General features: G+C 41.5%; 2 protein-coding genes across 7 annotated transcripts in view; both read right to left on the reverse strand.

The window, feature by feature from the left end:
* Positions 1 to 4,856, reverse strand: part of fmnl3 (formin-like 3) — a 38,250-nt gene extending 33,394 nt beyond the window's left edge. For all 6 annotated transcript variants that reach the window (XR_534064.2, XM_008413696.2, XM_008413697.2 and 3 more), the window contains exon 1: positions 4,280 to 4,856. Coding sequence is in view for 5 of the 6 variants with exons in the window: in XM_008413696.2 (XP_008411918.1) it covers positions 4,280 to 4,393 (114 nt within the window). In the remaining variant the exon portion in view is untranslated. The remainder of the gene's footprint in view (positions 1 to 4,279) is intronic.
* Positions 4,857 to 5,367: 511 nt separating this feature from the next.
* The window catches only part of esyt1a (extended synaptotagmin-like protein 1a), a 17,429-nt gene continuing 7,013 nt past the window's right edge, over positions 5,368 to 15,783 (reverse strand). Inside the window, exons 13-31 of the mRNA XM_008413691.2 lie at positions 15,678 to 15,773; positions 15,527 to 15,598; positions 14,722 to 14,808; positions 14,464 to 14,613; positions 14,000 to 14,182; positions 13,732 to 13,908; positions 13,557 to 13,639; positions 13,425 to 13,473; positions 11,355 to 11,444; positions 10,622 to 10,717; positions 10,432 to 10,503; positions 10,264 to 10,350; positions 10,009 to 10,155; positions 7,312 to 7,439; positions 7,054 to 7,149; positions 6,825 to 6,956; positions 6,638 to 6,743; positions 6,486 to 6,535; positions 5,368 to 6,341 (exon numbers count right to left, since the gene is read on the reverse strand). Of these exons, the coding sequence (XP_008411913.1) occupies positions 6,314 to 6,341; positions 6,486 to 6,535; positions 6,638 to 6,743; positions 6,825 to 6,956; positions 7,054 to 7,149; positions 7,312 to 7,439; positions 10,009 to 10,155; positions 10,264 to 10,350; positions 10,432 to 10,503; positions 10,622 to 10,717; positions 11,355 to 11,444; positions 13,425 to 13,473; positions 13,557 to 13,639; positions 13,732 to 13,908; positions 14,000 to 14,182; positions 14,464 to 14,613; positions 14,722 to 14,808; positions 15,527 to 15,598; positions 15,678 to 15,773 (1,929 nt within the window). The 3' untranslated portion in view covers positions 5,368 to 6,313. The remainder of the gene's footprint in view (positions 6,342 to 6,485; positions 6,536 to 6,637; positions 6,744 to 6,824; positions 6,957 to 7,053; positions 7,150 to 7,311; positions 7,440 to 10,008; positions 10,156 to 10,263; positions 10,351 to 10,431; positions 10,504 to 10,621; positions 10,718 to 11,354; positions 11,445 to 13,424; positions 13,474 to 13,556; positions 13,640 to 13,731; positions 13,909 to 13,999; positions 14,183 to 14,463; positions 14,614 to 14,721; positions 14,809 to 15,526; positions 15,599 to 15,677; positions 15,774 to 15,783) is intronic.

Genomic DNA, 15,783 nt, shown 5'->3' on the forward strand with positions numbered 1-15,783 from the left:
TTCCCACAATCAAAACTCTGCAGAAAAAGAAAAAAAAAAGCAGTCAACACCACAGAGCTGCATGATGCAACTCGGTGACAGAGTTCGGGAGGCGGAGCAGAGTCAGACAAATCATTTAGGTTGGTTTGCAGTGCAATGGAGGGGCAAAATAAAATAAGCAGTGCTGCTCCTAAATATATGTGCGCTGTTGGTGAAGTCATTCTGACCGGGAACAGAAGGGGAAAAAAAAGAAAGAAAAAAAAAGCACCAGTTGAAGGGAAATCTTCCCTCTTGAGTTCTCCTCCGGCCTTCAGCTGAAACCGAGACGCAGTATTCATGTTTGTCTCTCATCTCGCATCACTTTCATAAGACACGACCATATGGGAAAAGTTATAATTGTGGTAGAAGTCCAGCAAAGGTGAAGTTGGGGAAATAAACCTTACTGAGGCAAGGCTACAACTTCAGAATTTAGTTGAAAGGAGGGAATCTGTCAGCGGGGTCAAGGTAGTCATCTAAAATTCGGTGCAGATCAGCTTTACACTAGCAGGAAGCAGCAGCAGCAGCAGCACGGTTCTTATTGCCCAGCGAACAAACCACAATGATAGAAACAATTTCCCCTGTAAAATGAGAAAAATTCCTTTTTCCAGCCACAAGCCGAGGTAGCACAAAAGAGAGGAGAAGGAGCGAGTCGATGCCTTTAGCACATGTTGCTGTTTAGAGCGAACCAAAGCATTTTATTAGCACACCACATGAAGTAGTCATATATGCTAACTCAGGGGTCCCGCCCCTCCTCCACTCCTGAGCGACCCTGCTAAAGTCATTAGAGCGGGGATATTACTACGCCGGGGAATGGCTGCTGCAGCCATGACATCATCAGGGCCTGCTGTCAGTCCAGTGAAGCCGGGCGGGCGCCGTGCCCGAGAGAGAGGACTCATCCGTTTGCACCGGCATTTAGAAACACAGATGTCTGAGTGAAGCGGCCAAGAGGTTAACTCTGGAGGAGACCCGTGGCTCGGGTCAAGGCTTCACAACACCGGCCTTTATGGAGAGGTGGCAACAAGCGGGCATTGTTGAATGAAGGCGGTCAGAGCTAAATCAATAGACAGACGCAGAACAGTCCAGGATGATCCTGGAGGGAAACCAGTTGGACGTTGCGTTTGACATCAGACCGGGTCAGACGTAGACCCGTCACGATAAACTGCCGGACGGTAAAATGTCCCCGATAAATGATAATATTGTAGTTTCGTGGCTATTTTCAAGTACTATAACGGTAATGGCACAATAATGCCTGAACGTGTTCTCAAAGATTAGTAACCTTTAAATTCTAATGAACATTTGACACTGGAACTGAAAGACATTTAAAATATCAAAAATAAAAGACAGAACAACAGAAACAACAAGTAAAATGAATTACGAAATCTTTGTAAACAAAACTGTCCTTCAAAAAAAAAAGAGGAACAATTTAGAACAAAGCATATTTAGGCGATGGAATGGCCCAGTCCAAACCCAGAGACTCTGAAGCATTTTTGCTCCCAAACCTTTCTGAGACACTTATATATCCCAGTTTGACATTTTAAATGGACCATTAGTGGGACGATCTACTGCCACCAACATTAAGAAACACCCATCATCATGTCCTCCTGATGAGATCCGATGACTTTTGATGTACATTTATCTCCAAACACAGTACGTGAACAGGGCAGGGAGAGAGAACCATTGTCTGATAAGGGCTAAAAACATACAGCCGTGTTGCTCTTTCCCACAAAGTAAAGGAAATCTGGAGCTATTACGGGGGTATAGCGGGGCGGGGTTCTGGAGGCTGAAAAGCGTTTCCCCACTCTCAGCTCAGAGCTGAAATGTTGAGTCTACCGCCTCGCGCGCAGAAATCATCGGCCGCTCCGCACGGCTGGACATAATGACAGGGATCATCTTTGTGCTGCAGGGAAGCCAGGCGGCTACATGGCTGCTCTTGCTTCAGGCAGGATGCGTGTCGATGAAGCCATTTCTAGGCTTTCTCCGAGGGAAATGCACCTCGCAGAAAAACTGTTGAACTACGACGCGTTAAAACTGTCTCACTGTAAAACGTCCAACCCTCTCACAGGAGTAATCAGCATGTGGAGCACAAGATCTAAGATGTTGTAATAGTGTAATACAGTGCGGTCTATAATTATCTTACTGCTGAGACTCTGCGACTGACTGACTGACTGACTGACTTCTTGCTGCTGAGGGTTTGATTCAGAGGCTGCCGATAACCGTGGCTTTTGTCCAAACTCGTGGCGGGTCTGCAAGTGTTCTGCAGCGATGCTAAATGATTTAAACGCGTCAAGCTTTTCGCCGCCTGAAGTTCTAATTAAACCCTTAAAAATGTGAGAGCAAAGTGCGAGGCGTGGCCAGAGTGAACGAGGAGCCTGAAATGAGCAGTCGAGAAAAAGAAAAATTGCCACGTTACATATGACAAATAAACACCGGGGGGGGGTTGTCTCTGCATGGGGAAGACACTGGAACTGTAAACTTCTATTGTTAAGGTTCGTGTCTGGAAGGAAAAACAGAAAAAGTCCTAGAATACAGGTTAATCATAGGTCTGGGAACAATGTGGTTTGACAACGACATCCTACTGGACAACAGCAGACCACATGAAGATCTGTTTCCGAGATTCAAAAGCAAAGGATGGAAAAAAAGTATCAACTCATTGGAGGCTTTTTTTTGTTGTCTTGTTTTTTTTTTTTTTTTGCAAAGACTCTGTGGTGGCACAGGAGTAAAGCACAACTCGGCCAGGACTCGGTTCGAGTCCTGGCCTGATGACCCTTGTCACATGTCTTCCCTTTCTCTCTCTCATTATCCACTTTCCTGTTGAACCACTCTCAAATAAAGGCCACGAGAGCCAATAAAATCTTTAAAAAGCAAAGAAAAAAGTTAAAGTGTTGTTGTTTTGTCAGTGAGTCAGGGGCAATTTATTGATACGACCCAAAGTGACAGATTTAACTGGTCTATTCTGAACTCGGGGTTTCAGTATGACTGCTTACTGGCTTTCCAGGCAGACAATGATGCTTGAAGACGATTGTCACGCGAGCCAGCTTCAACTTTTGTGACACAAACGCTTGAATAAATGACTTCAACCCACCTGTTTGAAGAGGAGTTGGAAAAAAAGACTGCTTTTTCCCCCACACACAAGATCAGAAAATAACTAAAAGCAATGAATTAAGCAGGCAAATACTATTTATAAAAATAAGCTTTTAACACCAAGGCAGATATTTTACTTTCATTATCTGAATTAGCTGACTCAAGTTCAGAATAAAAGAAACTAACAGAAAAGGCAAAGAAATCATGGCTGAACGTGGATGTTGCAGCTAAAAGCATCGGGGTTACATCCCCGAAAAAACTCCCACTGACCGAATAAGTCCAAATATAAAAGTTGCAAGTGCAATTCCCACAGAACACTTCAGACAGAAATGTGTAGCCATAGCAGTTGCTAAGCCAATTGCACCATACAAATGAGGAAACACAAAGCTGTGAGATATCAAGCTTTCAAAACTCCCTTCTATAATGAGTAATAAAGATCAGATGAGTAAAAGCCCCGGACTGTGTTGTTTCTTTGGCCTAATGTGACTGTCTCAATCTGTCATCCTCACTGTGTTGAAAAGTCATAGAAGTGGCTTCTGAGTATGTGTGTGATAATTATAAGAAAGCACTCAGAGGAGGCAGCAGCAGCAGCAGCAGCAGCAGCAGCAGCCTGATGTGGAGTGAAGGAGGAAAAAGGGGAGGGGAGGGGAGAAACTCCTCGGGTGTGGGAGTTTTGGGGGAATTCAGAAAATGTTGCTCTCAGATGCTTTGCCTGCCTTCAGCGAGAAAACTAAACCAAACAAAGGCCTTGATGTTCTCCATCAAGGATTTACAGTATTTTATTTTTTTCTTCCTCTGCTCGCAGTGTTGAAAATGTCCCTCAGCCTGCTTCCAGCGGGCTGCTGTTGCCGTTTCAGCTACGAGGCTCCGTTTTCTGACTTTTTTTGGGGAGACAAAAGAACCGCAGGAGAGGAAAAGGAGGGGAAGGTGGGGGCAGCAGGCAAAAAGTGAGGGGCGGGACAGCACAAGTCTGTTCATTTAATGATGGGCCATAAAGACGCTGATGCGTAAACACAAACACACTTTAAGCTAGTTAAGAAATCCGCAATGATTAACTTCTAAAGGATGCACCACTCACACACTGCGAGCGAGGAGTGGCTCAGCAGATGTGGTCAAAATAATAACTAGGGAAGACCGTGCGATATAGAAAAATAAATAGCCTGGGCTCATTCTGACTTACCAAAACAATGGCAAACTTCTCCTCCAGCTCGGTGGGGTCAGGCATGGGCACCTTCAGAGGCATGATGTGATGCTTCATCTCCGACTGGCCGTCAACACTCTCCACGTTACCCATTTTACCCTCCTGTCAGCGTGAAACGTCCAAACTTCTCAGCTTTCTTCCTTCTTTTTTTTATCTCTCTGTTGGTGATAATCCACAGTGAGGCTAAATATTTCCCCCAAATTCTCCAGCTTTCTTTACGGCTATCTCCACATAATCCACTTTTTTCGCGAGTAAAACTCGACTGACAACGCGGTAGTTTCCTATCACTGTCCCAATAAGTGCCATTTACCGTTAATAAAGCTAGCGATAAAAACCAAACAAAAAAACAATTCAAAACTTCCCACAAAAAAGCAGCTTTCTTTTCCAAAGTGAAATATCAGATTCAACCGGCCAATCCATCACTCCAAAAAAGCAACTTCTTCCTCAAAGCGGTAGATAAAGTGTCCTTTACTGGCCGACAGTAAGTTTTTCAAGCTGCTCAACTTTTCTTGGCTACGCTGCGTTTCCATTCATTATTGTTGTGATCCTGATTAAGCTGTTCGCGTCGCATCCACTCAGAGGGCTGGGTTTCTTGTTTTCCCCGCCCTCGCAAAGACTACTCTTGCTCCCATTGGCTGAAGAGGCGTCAGTCATTCAATCGTTTTCACATCTGTAGGCACTTGAAGCCCAGCCGTTGAAAGTGCAGCTGGATGTAGAAGTTAAAGGTCTACCAGCACTTCGCTGCCATCTTGTGGCCAAGCAGGAGTATGGCAAAAAAAACAAACCAAATATATTTTTTAATTTCCTCACAACTTCGACATTTTTTAGGTTTGTGAAAATGAAAGAAAGCGGTGCATGGTTTTCAGAAATATTTTATAATGTATCAGATCACGTTGATAACCTTAAATAGTGTACCTAATTGTTTTAATCACCTAAAAGAAAATAAACATACCCCACTGAGTGTGTAATTAAATTTTTAGGACTAATGCAAACAATTTGTTCCCTTTTTATAAGTTTTATAAAGCATAGCAAAGAGTTCTGAGTTGGAAAAAAAAGAACTGAAGGGCTTTGATTCATGAGTGCAAACTTTAATCAACAAATTTAGCAAATGCACAATGATATGTTCCAAGTATGCTAGCTGGAGCACAGCTGTACAGTTCAGAGAGAGTACAATAATTTTCTTTCCTGCTCCACAAATTACCTCTTTGTGTCATTTATAAACAGCAGTGAACATTAGCATGGTCTTAATTTGCGCAGCTTGAAAAATTCTATTTTCATTGAAAGCATCGATACACCAAACACTTGCACACAAAGAAGCATTGGTTGCTGTAACACCAGCACTCTTTAAAGGTTGGTCTTTCTAAAAGCACAGTGATTTAGACTCAGCTTACAGCATTGCACCTTTGTTTTAGGAGAGAACGAAAAGGTTTGTAATACTCTGCTTTAGAAAAGTCACATATAGGACATATAAAACTTCATCTTAAACACATAAACACAGACAAATTGTGCAGTTTTGTAATACTTAAGGCAATAATATAAACATACATAAACAAAATAATATTCGGAATAACGTTAAGACTGTAAAATATAACATTTAAGAAACATTCCCCGTTGTGTTGAAAGTTGTAAATCAACGACACAGTTTTGCCACAGCATAAGGCATTTGAAAAAAATTAAAAAATAAACGCAAACAGCATGGGTGCATGTCCTAAAGCACATATACCACAGGTTTGTCATGCAACACGGTTGCATCTTTGTCAAATATCCAACAGGTGAAATTATCTGCTCATGCAGAAAAGATTCTGTAAATTTAATGGTTTGAGAGTAATGAGCTCTGTGTAATTTTTCTTCCAATAAGTACTGATGGTTTGTGTTTCTGTGAGGCACAAATGTTTTCTTTTTTGTTGGAGTGACGGTGAAATATTTCATTTAAGCTGAATTACAAATGCACAAATCACAGATCACAGAAGCAACACAAGGCTTATGTTAAATAGTACCAGAAATTGGATTCTTCTAGGTGGTTTCTGCTACTAGATCATACCTGAAAAAAAAAATTTAAATACAAGTTTATATTCCCAGATTAAGTGATTTTATGCAACATTTGTTAATTTAAATAATATATTAGTTATATGAATACATTTGTTATTATGTTTAAATCATTAGTAAAACATCTGTCTTTTTTTACCATTGTGTGACACCAGCCTTGAGATCAATTTGGTCCAAATCCACCTGTAACTGAGGGGAGGGGGAAAAGCAAAAATAATCATGTTGGTAAAAATAAAAAGAACTTAAAATAACACCAAACTGCAGTTCTGATTGCGAGCTGCTCAAAACTACCTTGCCAATGAGCTCCTTCTCTCGGCTCATGAAGGAGCCACTGTGCTTCACAGATAAATCCAGTTTTTTCTGCATGGACTCCTCCAGAGTAAAGTCAAAGTCAAACCTGCAGAGTGACAGCGACAGAATGCAAATGTCACTTCTAGTTGTACCACCATTATTATTTTCTTTTTGCCATTTGTCTCACCTCTCATTGAACTCTGGGTTGAGGTCCCTCTTCTTGGTGGCAGTTCGTCTCTTGGTTGTGGCCTTCTTGTCAGGCAGCAGGACAAAAGAAACGTACGGGTCGGCACCGTCCTTAGAGCAGGCTGCCAGGGTTCTGCGGATATACAGATGTATGGATGTACCATTCTTTTCTGCAACTAGCTCTTCCGAAGGAGAAATCTGATAAAAAAGTTAATAAAATGGTATAAAACCTGCAGGAGTGAACAATGATGAAAAGCCTGTTTTCGTCTGCAGAGTAGCCGATGGTGAGCTTCACTTGGCCGGCTGAGTTTCCGTTATCCGCGACGCTGTGGACAAAAAAACACAAATCCAACATTTCTGCTAAGCATTTTTTAAGAAAGCAAACATGCTGTGCATGTTACACAGTGCTCTGTCTAAGTTATGAAAAACACCACCTTTGCAAGCCAGGTTTGGGACAAATATGAAGAGAAAAACTACGTTTGACGTACATGGAAAATCCACTCCTGTGCTTCAGGTCAAGATGGGAAGGAACCCATCTGGGCATGAATTGCTCTACACCTCCTTCTCCACCTGCTCCAGGTGTGCCACGACACACTGCTAATTGGGTGTCCAATATCTGCAAAATAATAAGAAGAGAAAAATATCAAGCTTCAAGTTTTGTTTAATTGACTTTATTTAAAAAGACACTAACTGACAGCCAATGTCACCCAAATGCACTTTACAATAAAAAAACAGGTCCAGTTTTTATCCAATCCTATGGAGTACAATTCAGCCTAAATCCAATCAGATTAAGATCCACATATACATTCCACTTTATTTAAAATTTGAAGATTTTATAACTAGCTACACATAAAAGGAATTGGGCACTAGGGGAATTTCTAAGAAAAGGAAAACAAATTTAGTATCTATACTTAATGGCAGGGATTCTGCGACGGGTCCTAATAAATTTACAAACTACACCATGTTGCCAAAAGTCTCCACTCATCTGCCTCCACACACATACGTTCTTGAGAGACATCCCACTCTTAATCAATAAGTAAGATGTTCTGAGGGGTCAAGACCAGCTGAGTTCTTCCACACCAAGCTCACTGATCTTTAATGAGCTGACTTTGTGCACTGTTGCACATTCATGTTGGAGCAGGAACCGGGACGTCCCGCAACTATTCCACAGCTGCCTGTTTCTATGCTGAGACACTCTAATTGATTTCACTTGATACAATGCAGTCAAGCAAGTGCTGTTCTTCTGACAACTGCCAAACCCAGACTGGATTCAATCAGTGAGACTATGTCGCCACTGCCCTATGTCCTTTGGCGGCATCATTACTTCTGTTGCTTTGTGTTGCACTTGGTGATACAAGTCTTGCTTCTAGCTACCAGGCCATGGAAACCCATTCCACGAAGCTCTATAGCGTTTTTCAACCCTGATCCTCAAGACACACTGTCCTCCAAGTTAGGCATTTCCCTGCTTCAGCGCTCATGATTTAAATTGACGGCCGATTGACAGGGTTTTGCTGAATTGCAATCATCTGAATAGGGTGTGTTGAAGCAGGGGAACATCTAACATGCAGGTTGGTGTGGCTTGAGGACCAGGGTTGGGAAAAACTGCTACGCCGTTTTTGAGCCAATCTGAAGGCTGCGTGACGCTTGGAGGTCTGTAGCTACTGACTCTGCAGACGTTTGGAGATGTCTGCACACTGTGTGCCTCAGCATCGTCTGACTCCACTCTTTTTACATAGACTACCACTTCACAACTGAGCTGCTTTGCAATTGCTTCCCTTCTTTGCAACACCACAAACTAAGTGGAATGCTTAGCTGATATTTGAGAGCTATCCGTTCCTTGATAAATATATTTAGAAGCAGTCAACATAAATGCTGGAATTTATCCCCCTGTGTCCCCTGAAGTGACTGAAATATTTGATTTCAGTCATTTGCAGGGATGACTCAATACCTTTGACAGTAAGCTATATTTATAAAGGACATTAGCTGTAAGACATTAGCTATAAGCGGAAAAATAGATAATCAGGCTCCAACGCATAGCTCTGTAATCACATTCATTACGTTGAGGGTATTTACAGGAAGACTGTTATTAGACAAATAATACACTGCTGGTGCTGCGTCAAGAAGGGGCTAACCATGACACAGAGAGCGAACACAAGAAGCATTTACCGTGGTACTCAAACAACTGCAACTGAGTGTAAACTGTGAATAAAAACACAATTCAAAGTCATTCGCAACAGATTTTCACTAGTTTAGGTCCAGTGTTGTGCTGAACCCAGTTCTACTTTCAAAAGTCACACTTTGACATGAACTATAAAAACAAATCTGTGTCCAGTACCAAGAGTTCTTAAAGTGTGCAGTAATTTTCACAAAATAATTCTCTGTATTTTAGCTGCATTGTCACGTAAGAATCTGTGGTAACACTTTATTTGAAGGGGGGTGAGTAAGACTGTCATGACACTGTCATAAACATGACATAACACCTGTCCTAAACATGAATAAGCTTTCGTGAATATTTATGGCTGTTGTCATAAAGCGTCATTCAGTAAATTATGACACTTGTAATACAAAGTTGACATTATTCAAAATGTCTTTGTTATGACAACTTGACATTAACCAAGAAATCATTACTGTTTAAACTTTACCTTTAATAACATAAAGTTACCTAATTTTTAAAGTGCAATCAGTAATACTTTTATAACAAATTTATATCAGTAATGATTTATTGTTTATGTTTATGACAGTGTCACGTCAGTCTTATTCACCCCCCTTCAAACAAAGTGTTACCGGATCTGTGAGGTCGATTAATATTGATTACCTGACAAGAATTAATTCTCCGGATAGGGCCAATATTCTTAATGCAATTATGAAATAGAACAGAATTATCCTTTTGGGTATAACAGTGGAAAGTAAAAGGGAAGAGGAAGCGCAAGAGTTCCTCAAGCTCTAAAAGGTTTATAGCAAATCGTGTTCAGTTGTGGTTTCCCACATACAAACCACTGCTAACCCTGCTTAGTTTCTCTGAGCAGAAAAGCTCAGAAAAGCTTTGGCTGTTCTCCAAATTCTTCAATAATTAAATCAATCCACTCAAGTCGCTATCATATAACTAGCAACCTGTTTAGTTCCTTAATAGGTTGCACAGGTTGTTTTTAAGATCAGAGCAGCTAAGAAATACGCTTCTGTGCTACCTTGATTGTGACTCTCAGCAGTATCTGACTCTCTGGCAGTGCTCCATCCAGATTGAACCATTGGTCCAGCACCAAGCCTGACTCTGACAGAACCTCCCTCAGAAGGACAGTCAGGGACCCAAGAGTCTGGCTCCAGCTGTGAGAAAGCTATGAAAAAAAAAAAAGTGAAAAGACATCAAACTTTGAATATGTCTTTGTGAAACATCAGATCAGAAGCAAATACGGCCATCATGACTCATTAGCATTTTCTCTCACCTTCACTGTGAGCGTTTCATCTCTCGGGTCACGAACCAAAAAGTGAAACGCCTCATCCCATCGAGGAGATGTGGATCTCTCGCAGACCTTTGAGAAGAACCAAAGGAAACTTTTACAGCTTTCCGCTGTGTTTGCTCTACACAGTTTGCTCAAACTAAACGTAACTACCTTGGTTTTGTATGAAACATTCTTAAGTGTGACCTCTACTCCAGCCTTTGGCTCTTTTCCATTCTTCTTCAACTGAAACCGCACAAACATTTTTAAAGTGTTAAAAGTAACCTGCAGCTGATTTTCTGAGTTTTATGCGATGTCTCAACACTTTAACGAAGAACAAAACCCCCTGGGGCTACGATCTCACCGGCAGGCCGTGGGCACGCTCCACGTACACAAACAACACAGCCGCAGATGGCACAACCTTGTTTTGGTATGACTGTTGGGACTGATACATCAATACCTGCAGAAAGGAAAAGGATGTCACTGTTACTGGCTAAAGTTTGCTGCATACTGACTGTGAACAGAGGGATGTTGAGATCAAAAATCGATGTAAAGTACCCTAAAACAGAAGTTCACTATCTCCTTTTATTTATATCCGGTACATCTTTTGAAACTACCACACCATAAACTGAGCTCCTTCCTGTGGGTTAAATGTTTTGGGTTTTTTTTTCTTTGCAGTGGAAACCAAAATCTTCTTCGGTTTGTGGTTGTTATAGAGCTGGTGCAATGATAACTAAAATATAAATATAGTGCTATATAGTGCTTTTGTGCAGTGCGGTATTCACCCCCTTGGGCGTCTTACACTTTTTATTGGCTTTACAAATCAATGATAAATAACAAATTGTGGCTTTTTTTTGGACAAATAAAATTGCAACAAATATATTTAATGTCAAAGTGAAAACCACTTAAAAACATATAACATCGAATAAGTGACTGCATATGTATTTATCCCCTCAAGTCAATATTTAGTAGATGTTCCTTTTGAGAAGAGTTTGTGTGGATAGGTCTCAATCAGGCTGCAACATCTAGACACTGCAGTATTACTTCGTAAGGCATTGGGCATCGTGAGAAAAAGAGATGTTAAGTACATATCTTACCTGCTCCAGTCTCGATAGCTCAGTCACTCTGGACAGCCACTCCATCACCAGGTGAACTCGACCTGATTTTACATCGTTAAGAGTGTACCACTAGAAAAACAATCGAACAAAGTCAATGTGGTATGATCAGAAGTGCGTTGCAAAGTATTTATGCCACCCCCTTTTTCTTTGTCTCATAAGGTTTCTGGGAGATATTATGTGACGGACCAACGCAGAACGGTGCATAATTGTAAAGAGGAAAGAGAAGGATACACAGCAGTGCTCATCTACAAACTGCATGGTGAGTGTTTGTTAAGATCAATTTTTAAATCTTTCCACAGATCGTAGATTTAGGCCTTTAATTTTGACTGGACCACTCGAACATATAGCTTTGCTTGAATGCTTCTACTGAAATAACCGCTGAAGATCGGCACCAGCCTCCCCATGACCCTGCATTGATCAGCGAGTATAGACAATGGATGGCTGGATAAAAACCATTCACGCTATTCCTTCTAATTCCCAGTCGTACGGTCATTTGTGTCTGTCCTCCACAGATAGGGTTTTCTATCCAGGCCAAATAGCTACATTTTTGCCTCCTTTGACTTGCCGAAGAGTCACTACTTATCACTCCTTCAGACGCTCCTCCAGAAAAACCGTGGGCCGTCTGGCTGCTTCTTAGATTAATGCTCTGCTTTTCAAGGCCTGTCATTTTAGGTGGACAGACACGTAGGTTTACAGTCTTGCCATATTTTTTTTCCTTTCTCAGATACACTGAAAAGAGCTGTGTCAGATTTTCAAAGCTTCTTTTTTTAAACCAATGTAAAACATTTTATAATGGACCTTACCAAGCTCCGCCCAGAAACACCCCTCGAAGTCTCACATGACTGCATGTCTCACAAACAAAGCCTCGCGGTGCTTAGTTTCTATGTGTAATTTCATTTCGACTGACTCTGCAGAGTATTTCTGAGTCGATTAGSGATTTTCACAAAATATCAGCCATGACAATGGACAGGGGAACCAACAAGTTCATGTCATCTTTTTGGACGACATCAAGGTTTTTGAGCCACGCAATGCCTCCAACATTGTGCGCGTCACAGCTAAATGCTACCGGTCGATGAGGAACACAGCAGATCCTCAGACCCTCTGCATAAATATAGCTGTGGACAAGATCACTGACGCCTATTGTTCTTGCAAGGCTGGGTAAGTCGGGCATTCATGGTTTTGAGGGTGATTTCTGTTGGCAAATGTTCGTATGTGCCTAGGCCTGATACACGGTACTCAGAGGCTAACACGATTAGCGTGGCTAACACGATTACAGTTTAGTAAAAAGCCTTTTCAGGTAAAATAAAATCTTTAATKTATGTCAGATACRGTACACATTGCATATTGATCTGATCTGTTCAGCTAACGTAAGGCTGTAACAGACAGGCTTCAAGGTGTAGAAGTTGTGTCGGTACTGCCATTATGCTGTACTTGGCTAAAAGGTTTTCATAATGGATGTGTCTATTATTGACTTTCTTTTTTCATTCACTAAACACAAAGAAAGCAAAGCAATAATACTTACACCAGCACACACTCCTTTGTTCTTATTGATCCTACGACGGTTGAGCTGCAAATACGGTCGTGCACAAGCTTTGATCCAAGCAAGGCTTTCCGTTTCAGATTTTGGAAATCTGTGAATTTTAGTTCCACAAATACGATCAGGATACCTGACATCGCCTGTGCAGATACCCCACTGACAGTGGAGAACCATTCTTTTTTGAGTCCTGACGCAAAAACTTTCTGCTGATCTGCTAGTCCACAATGTACATTAGCATACTGTAGCTTGCGTTTGTGAGACGGTCACGCACGTGGTAGCTGCGCTGTGACGTGGAATGGGCATTAGCCAATGAAACGCGGCCCCTGTGGTAAGGTCCATTGTGGGCTACCTTGTGTTGGTCTATCACATAAAGTAAAATACATAAAATATACTGAAGCTTGTGACTGCCACAAAACAAAATGTCAAAAAGTTCAATACACTATATTTTTTTAATATAAACTATAGATATAGATGATAATATGGGTTAAATCTATCAGATTAATTTCACACACCGTGTCAATGAACTGGGCGCTTATGATGTCTCTTAGGTTAAGCTTGAACCTGCAAGCACAGCATTCAATCAAAAGTTTACTCTGCATTTCCATACATTTAGCTAAAACTCATAAATAAAAGCGACAGTTTACCGTCCAAGGAAGTCATCCTGATCAATGTCCTTATCAAACAGCTCAAACTGGACCTCTTGACCTGGAAGCTGGGTCAAAATCACCTAAGCACACAAAAATGACACTTAGAGCATTACGATTTTATTAAATCAACAAAATAACTGATTTTTCTAGCAAAATGTTATAAAAAAAATACCTCAAAAAGTTCATTCCAGACAGGATTGAGATTCTCTTTGATGGTGTGGCTGCGGAAAGTTATACCAGCGACACGGATCTTGACGTAGGGGTCACTCTTTCCTTTCACCATGCCCCCCATGAAGTTGTCCTTGGCTATCAGGTTTTGGGCCTCCACCAGATGGATTCGTAACACTCCCTGAATGCATCAGAGCAACAACATTTCTCTCTTACACCAGTCTGCGAGAGCACTCCACTTACCCAATCTTGAGAAAACGGTTTCTGTTTACCTCGGTTGCAAACTCTGGGTCAGGGGTGGTGTTCTGTGGTCGCGATGGCTGAGGCTTAGTTAACCCGCCAGACCCTGCAGAGTTCTGGTTCGATGTGACGTCTCCCTGACCCAGTCCGGATCCCGAGCCTGAAGGGGGTGGAGACGGAGTTGTGGGAGAGGCGTCATCACTCAGCCACAAAATCTATCAGGGAACAGAGAGAGGCTTGGTTGAGCAAAAAAATCTAATAAAAAAAAAAAGACAAGGCTGAAGTGGGTTTGTTAGTGCATATTCAATTAAATGAAGTCCCTGTTTTGTTTTTTCTACTTAATCTATGGCATAATCATGTATTTCTGTCCAAATTGGATTTCATTTCTGCCAATAAAAGATGATTAATTTGATATTTTCAACCAATTTGGTTTTGGTCTTCCTGTTACATTTGCCTTTTATTTTGTGCACAGGCAAAAAACAGGAGAAATACGAACCCTCAGCACAATTTTGGCGTAGAGGCGGCTGGCTGAACCCGAATTTTCCAGTTGGAACCACTGGTCCAAGGTGAGCTCATTGCTTTCCAGGAGGCGGTTCAGAGGAATTGTCAAGCTGCCCAAGGACAACGCGCGGTCATCGTCCTTCACCTGAAACATATTACCAGAGGACGATTTATCAGAGTTTAAAGGAAAAGAGTGCAGTTAATGGATCAGAGGAAGCAAAAAATGCACTGCTTATATGTAAAAAGGACTTACCTGAATGTCAATATCTTGTTTGCGAGGATCCTGAATGAAGAAAGTGAAAGCATCCTCCCAAACAGGGCTGTTAGTCCCGTAGCAGGTCTGCAGTGGCGTGAAGCGGACATCCATTAAGCTCAAAATTTGGTCCAGTGTATTAACAACGGTTACAATGCATCACAAAAGTATTCTTTGCACACATCTTGTCACATTACCACCACAAACTTAGGATTTGCTTTAGATAGTGCAGAATTGTAAAACATATAGAAAAGGCTAAGAAAAATCAAAGAATAGAAAAAATGGTGGTGTGCTTCTGTATTCAGCCCCATTGAATTAATGTTTTGCAGAAACACTGGTTGATCAAGAGGTCTGGGTTTTTGACCGGGCCGTTCTAAAACATGACATTGCTTTAATTCACTCCATTCTAGAGCCGGCCATATGTTTAGTCGTCCACCTGGATGCTGAACATCCACCTCGGCATCGAGTCTTTTGAAGCTTTTAACGGGTTTTCTTCCAGGATTTCCCCATATTTAAGTTTCCTGTCCATGTGGAAAAACATCCCCACAGCATGATGCTGCCATGACCACTTTGTTTTACAACTGGTGTAGACTCCTCAAGGTTATGTGACGTGTCAGTTTTTATCAAACGATCTGAAGACTGTACAAGATTTTCCTTCCACTTCACAACTGTGCAATACTTTCTGTTGGTCTTTCACTCAAATTCACATATAAAATATATTGAAATAAGTTGCAATGTGACAAAATGTGAGAAAGATAAATTGATGTAAAACCATTTTAAAGATGCTGTACTTTTAAAGGTTTACCTTGCTTTCTTTAGTTGTGTCCTGAACAGAAATCTGCACCATTGGGCTTGGATCCTTGTTACCTTTCCTCATCTGCAACATTTTAAACAAATCGGATTCAGAGATTCAAAGTTTCTGCTCACGGCATGAAGTGGTGATAGCGATGGCTCACAGGCAGCTCGTACGCCTGGTCAAGATAGATGGCCAGGATGGCCGCAGACGGGGGATCAGCTGTCTTTGCTGTCAAGTTCTGGTTCTTCTGAATAACCTGATAAAAA

This window comes from Poecilia reticulata, linkage group LG7 (genome assembly GCF_000633615.1).
Source record: "Poecilia reticulata strain Guanapo linkage group LG7, Guppy_female_1.0+MT, whole genome shotgun sequence".
NCBI classification, from domain to species: domain Eukaryota; kingdom Metazoa; phylum Chordata; class Actinopteri; order Cyprinodontiformes; family Poeciliidae; genus Poecilia; species Poecilia reticulata.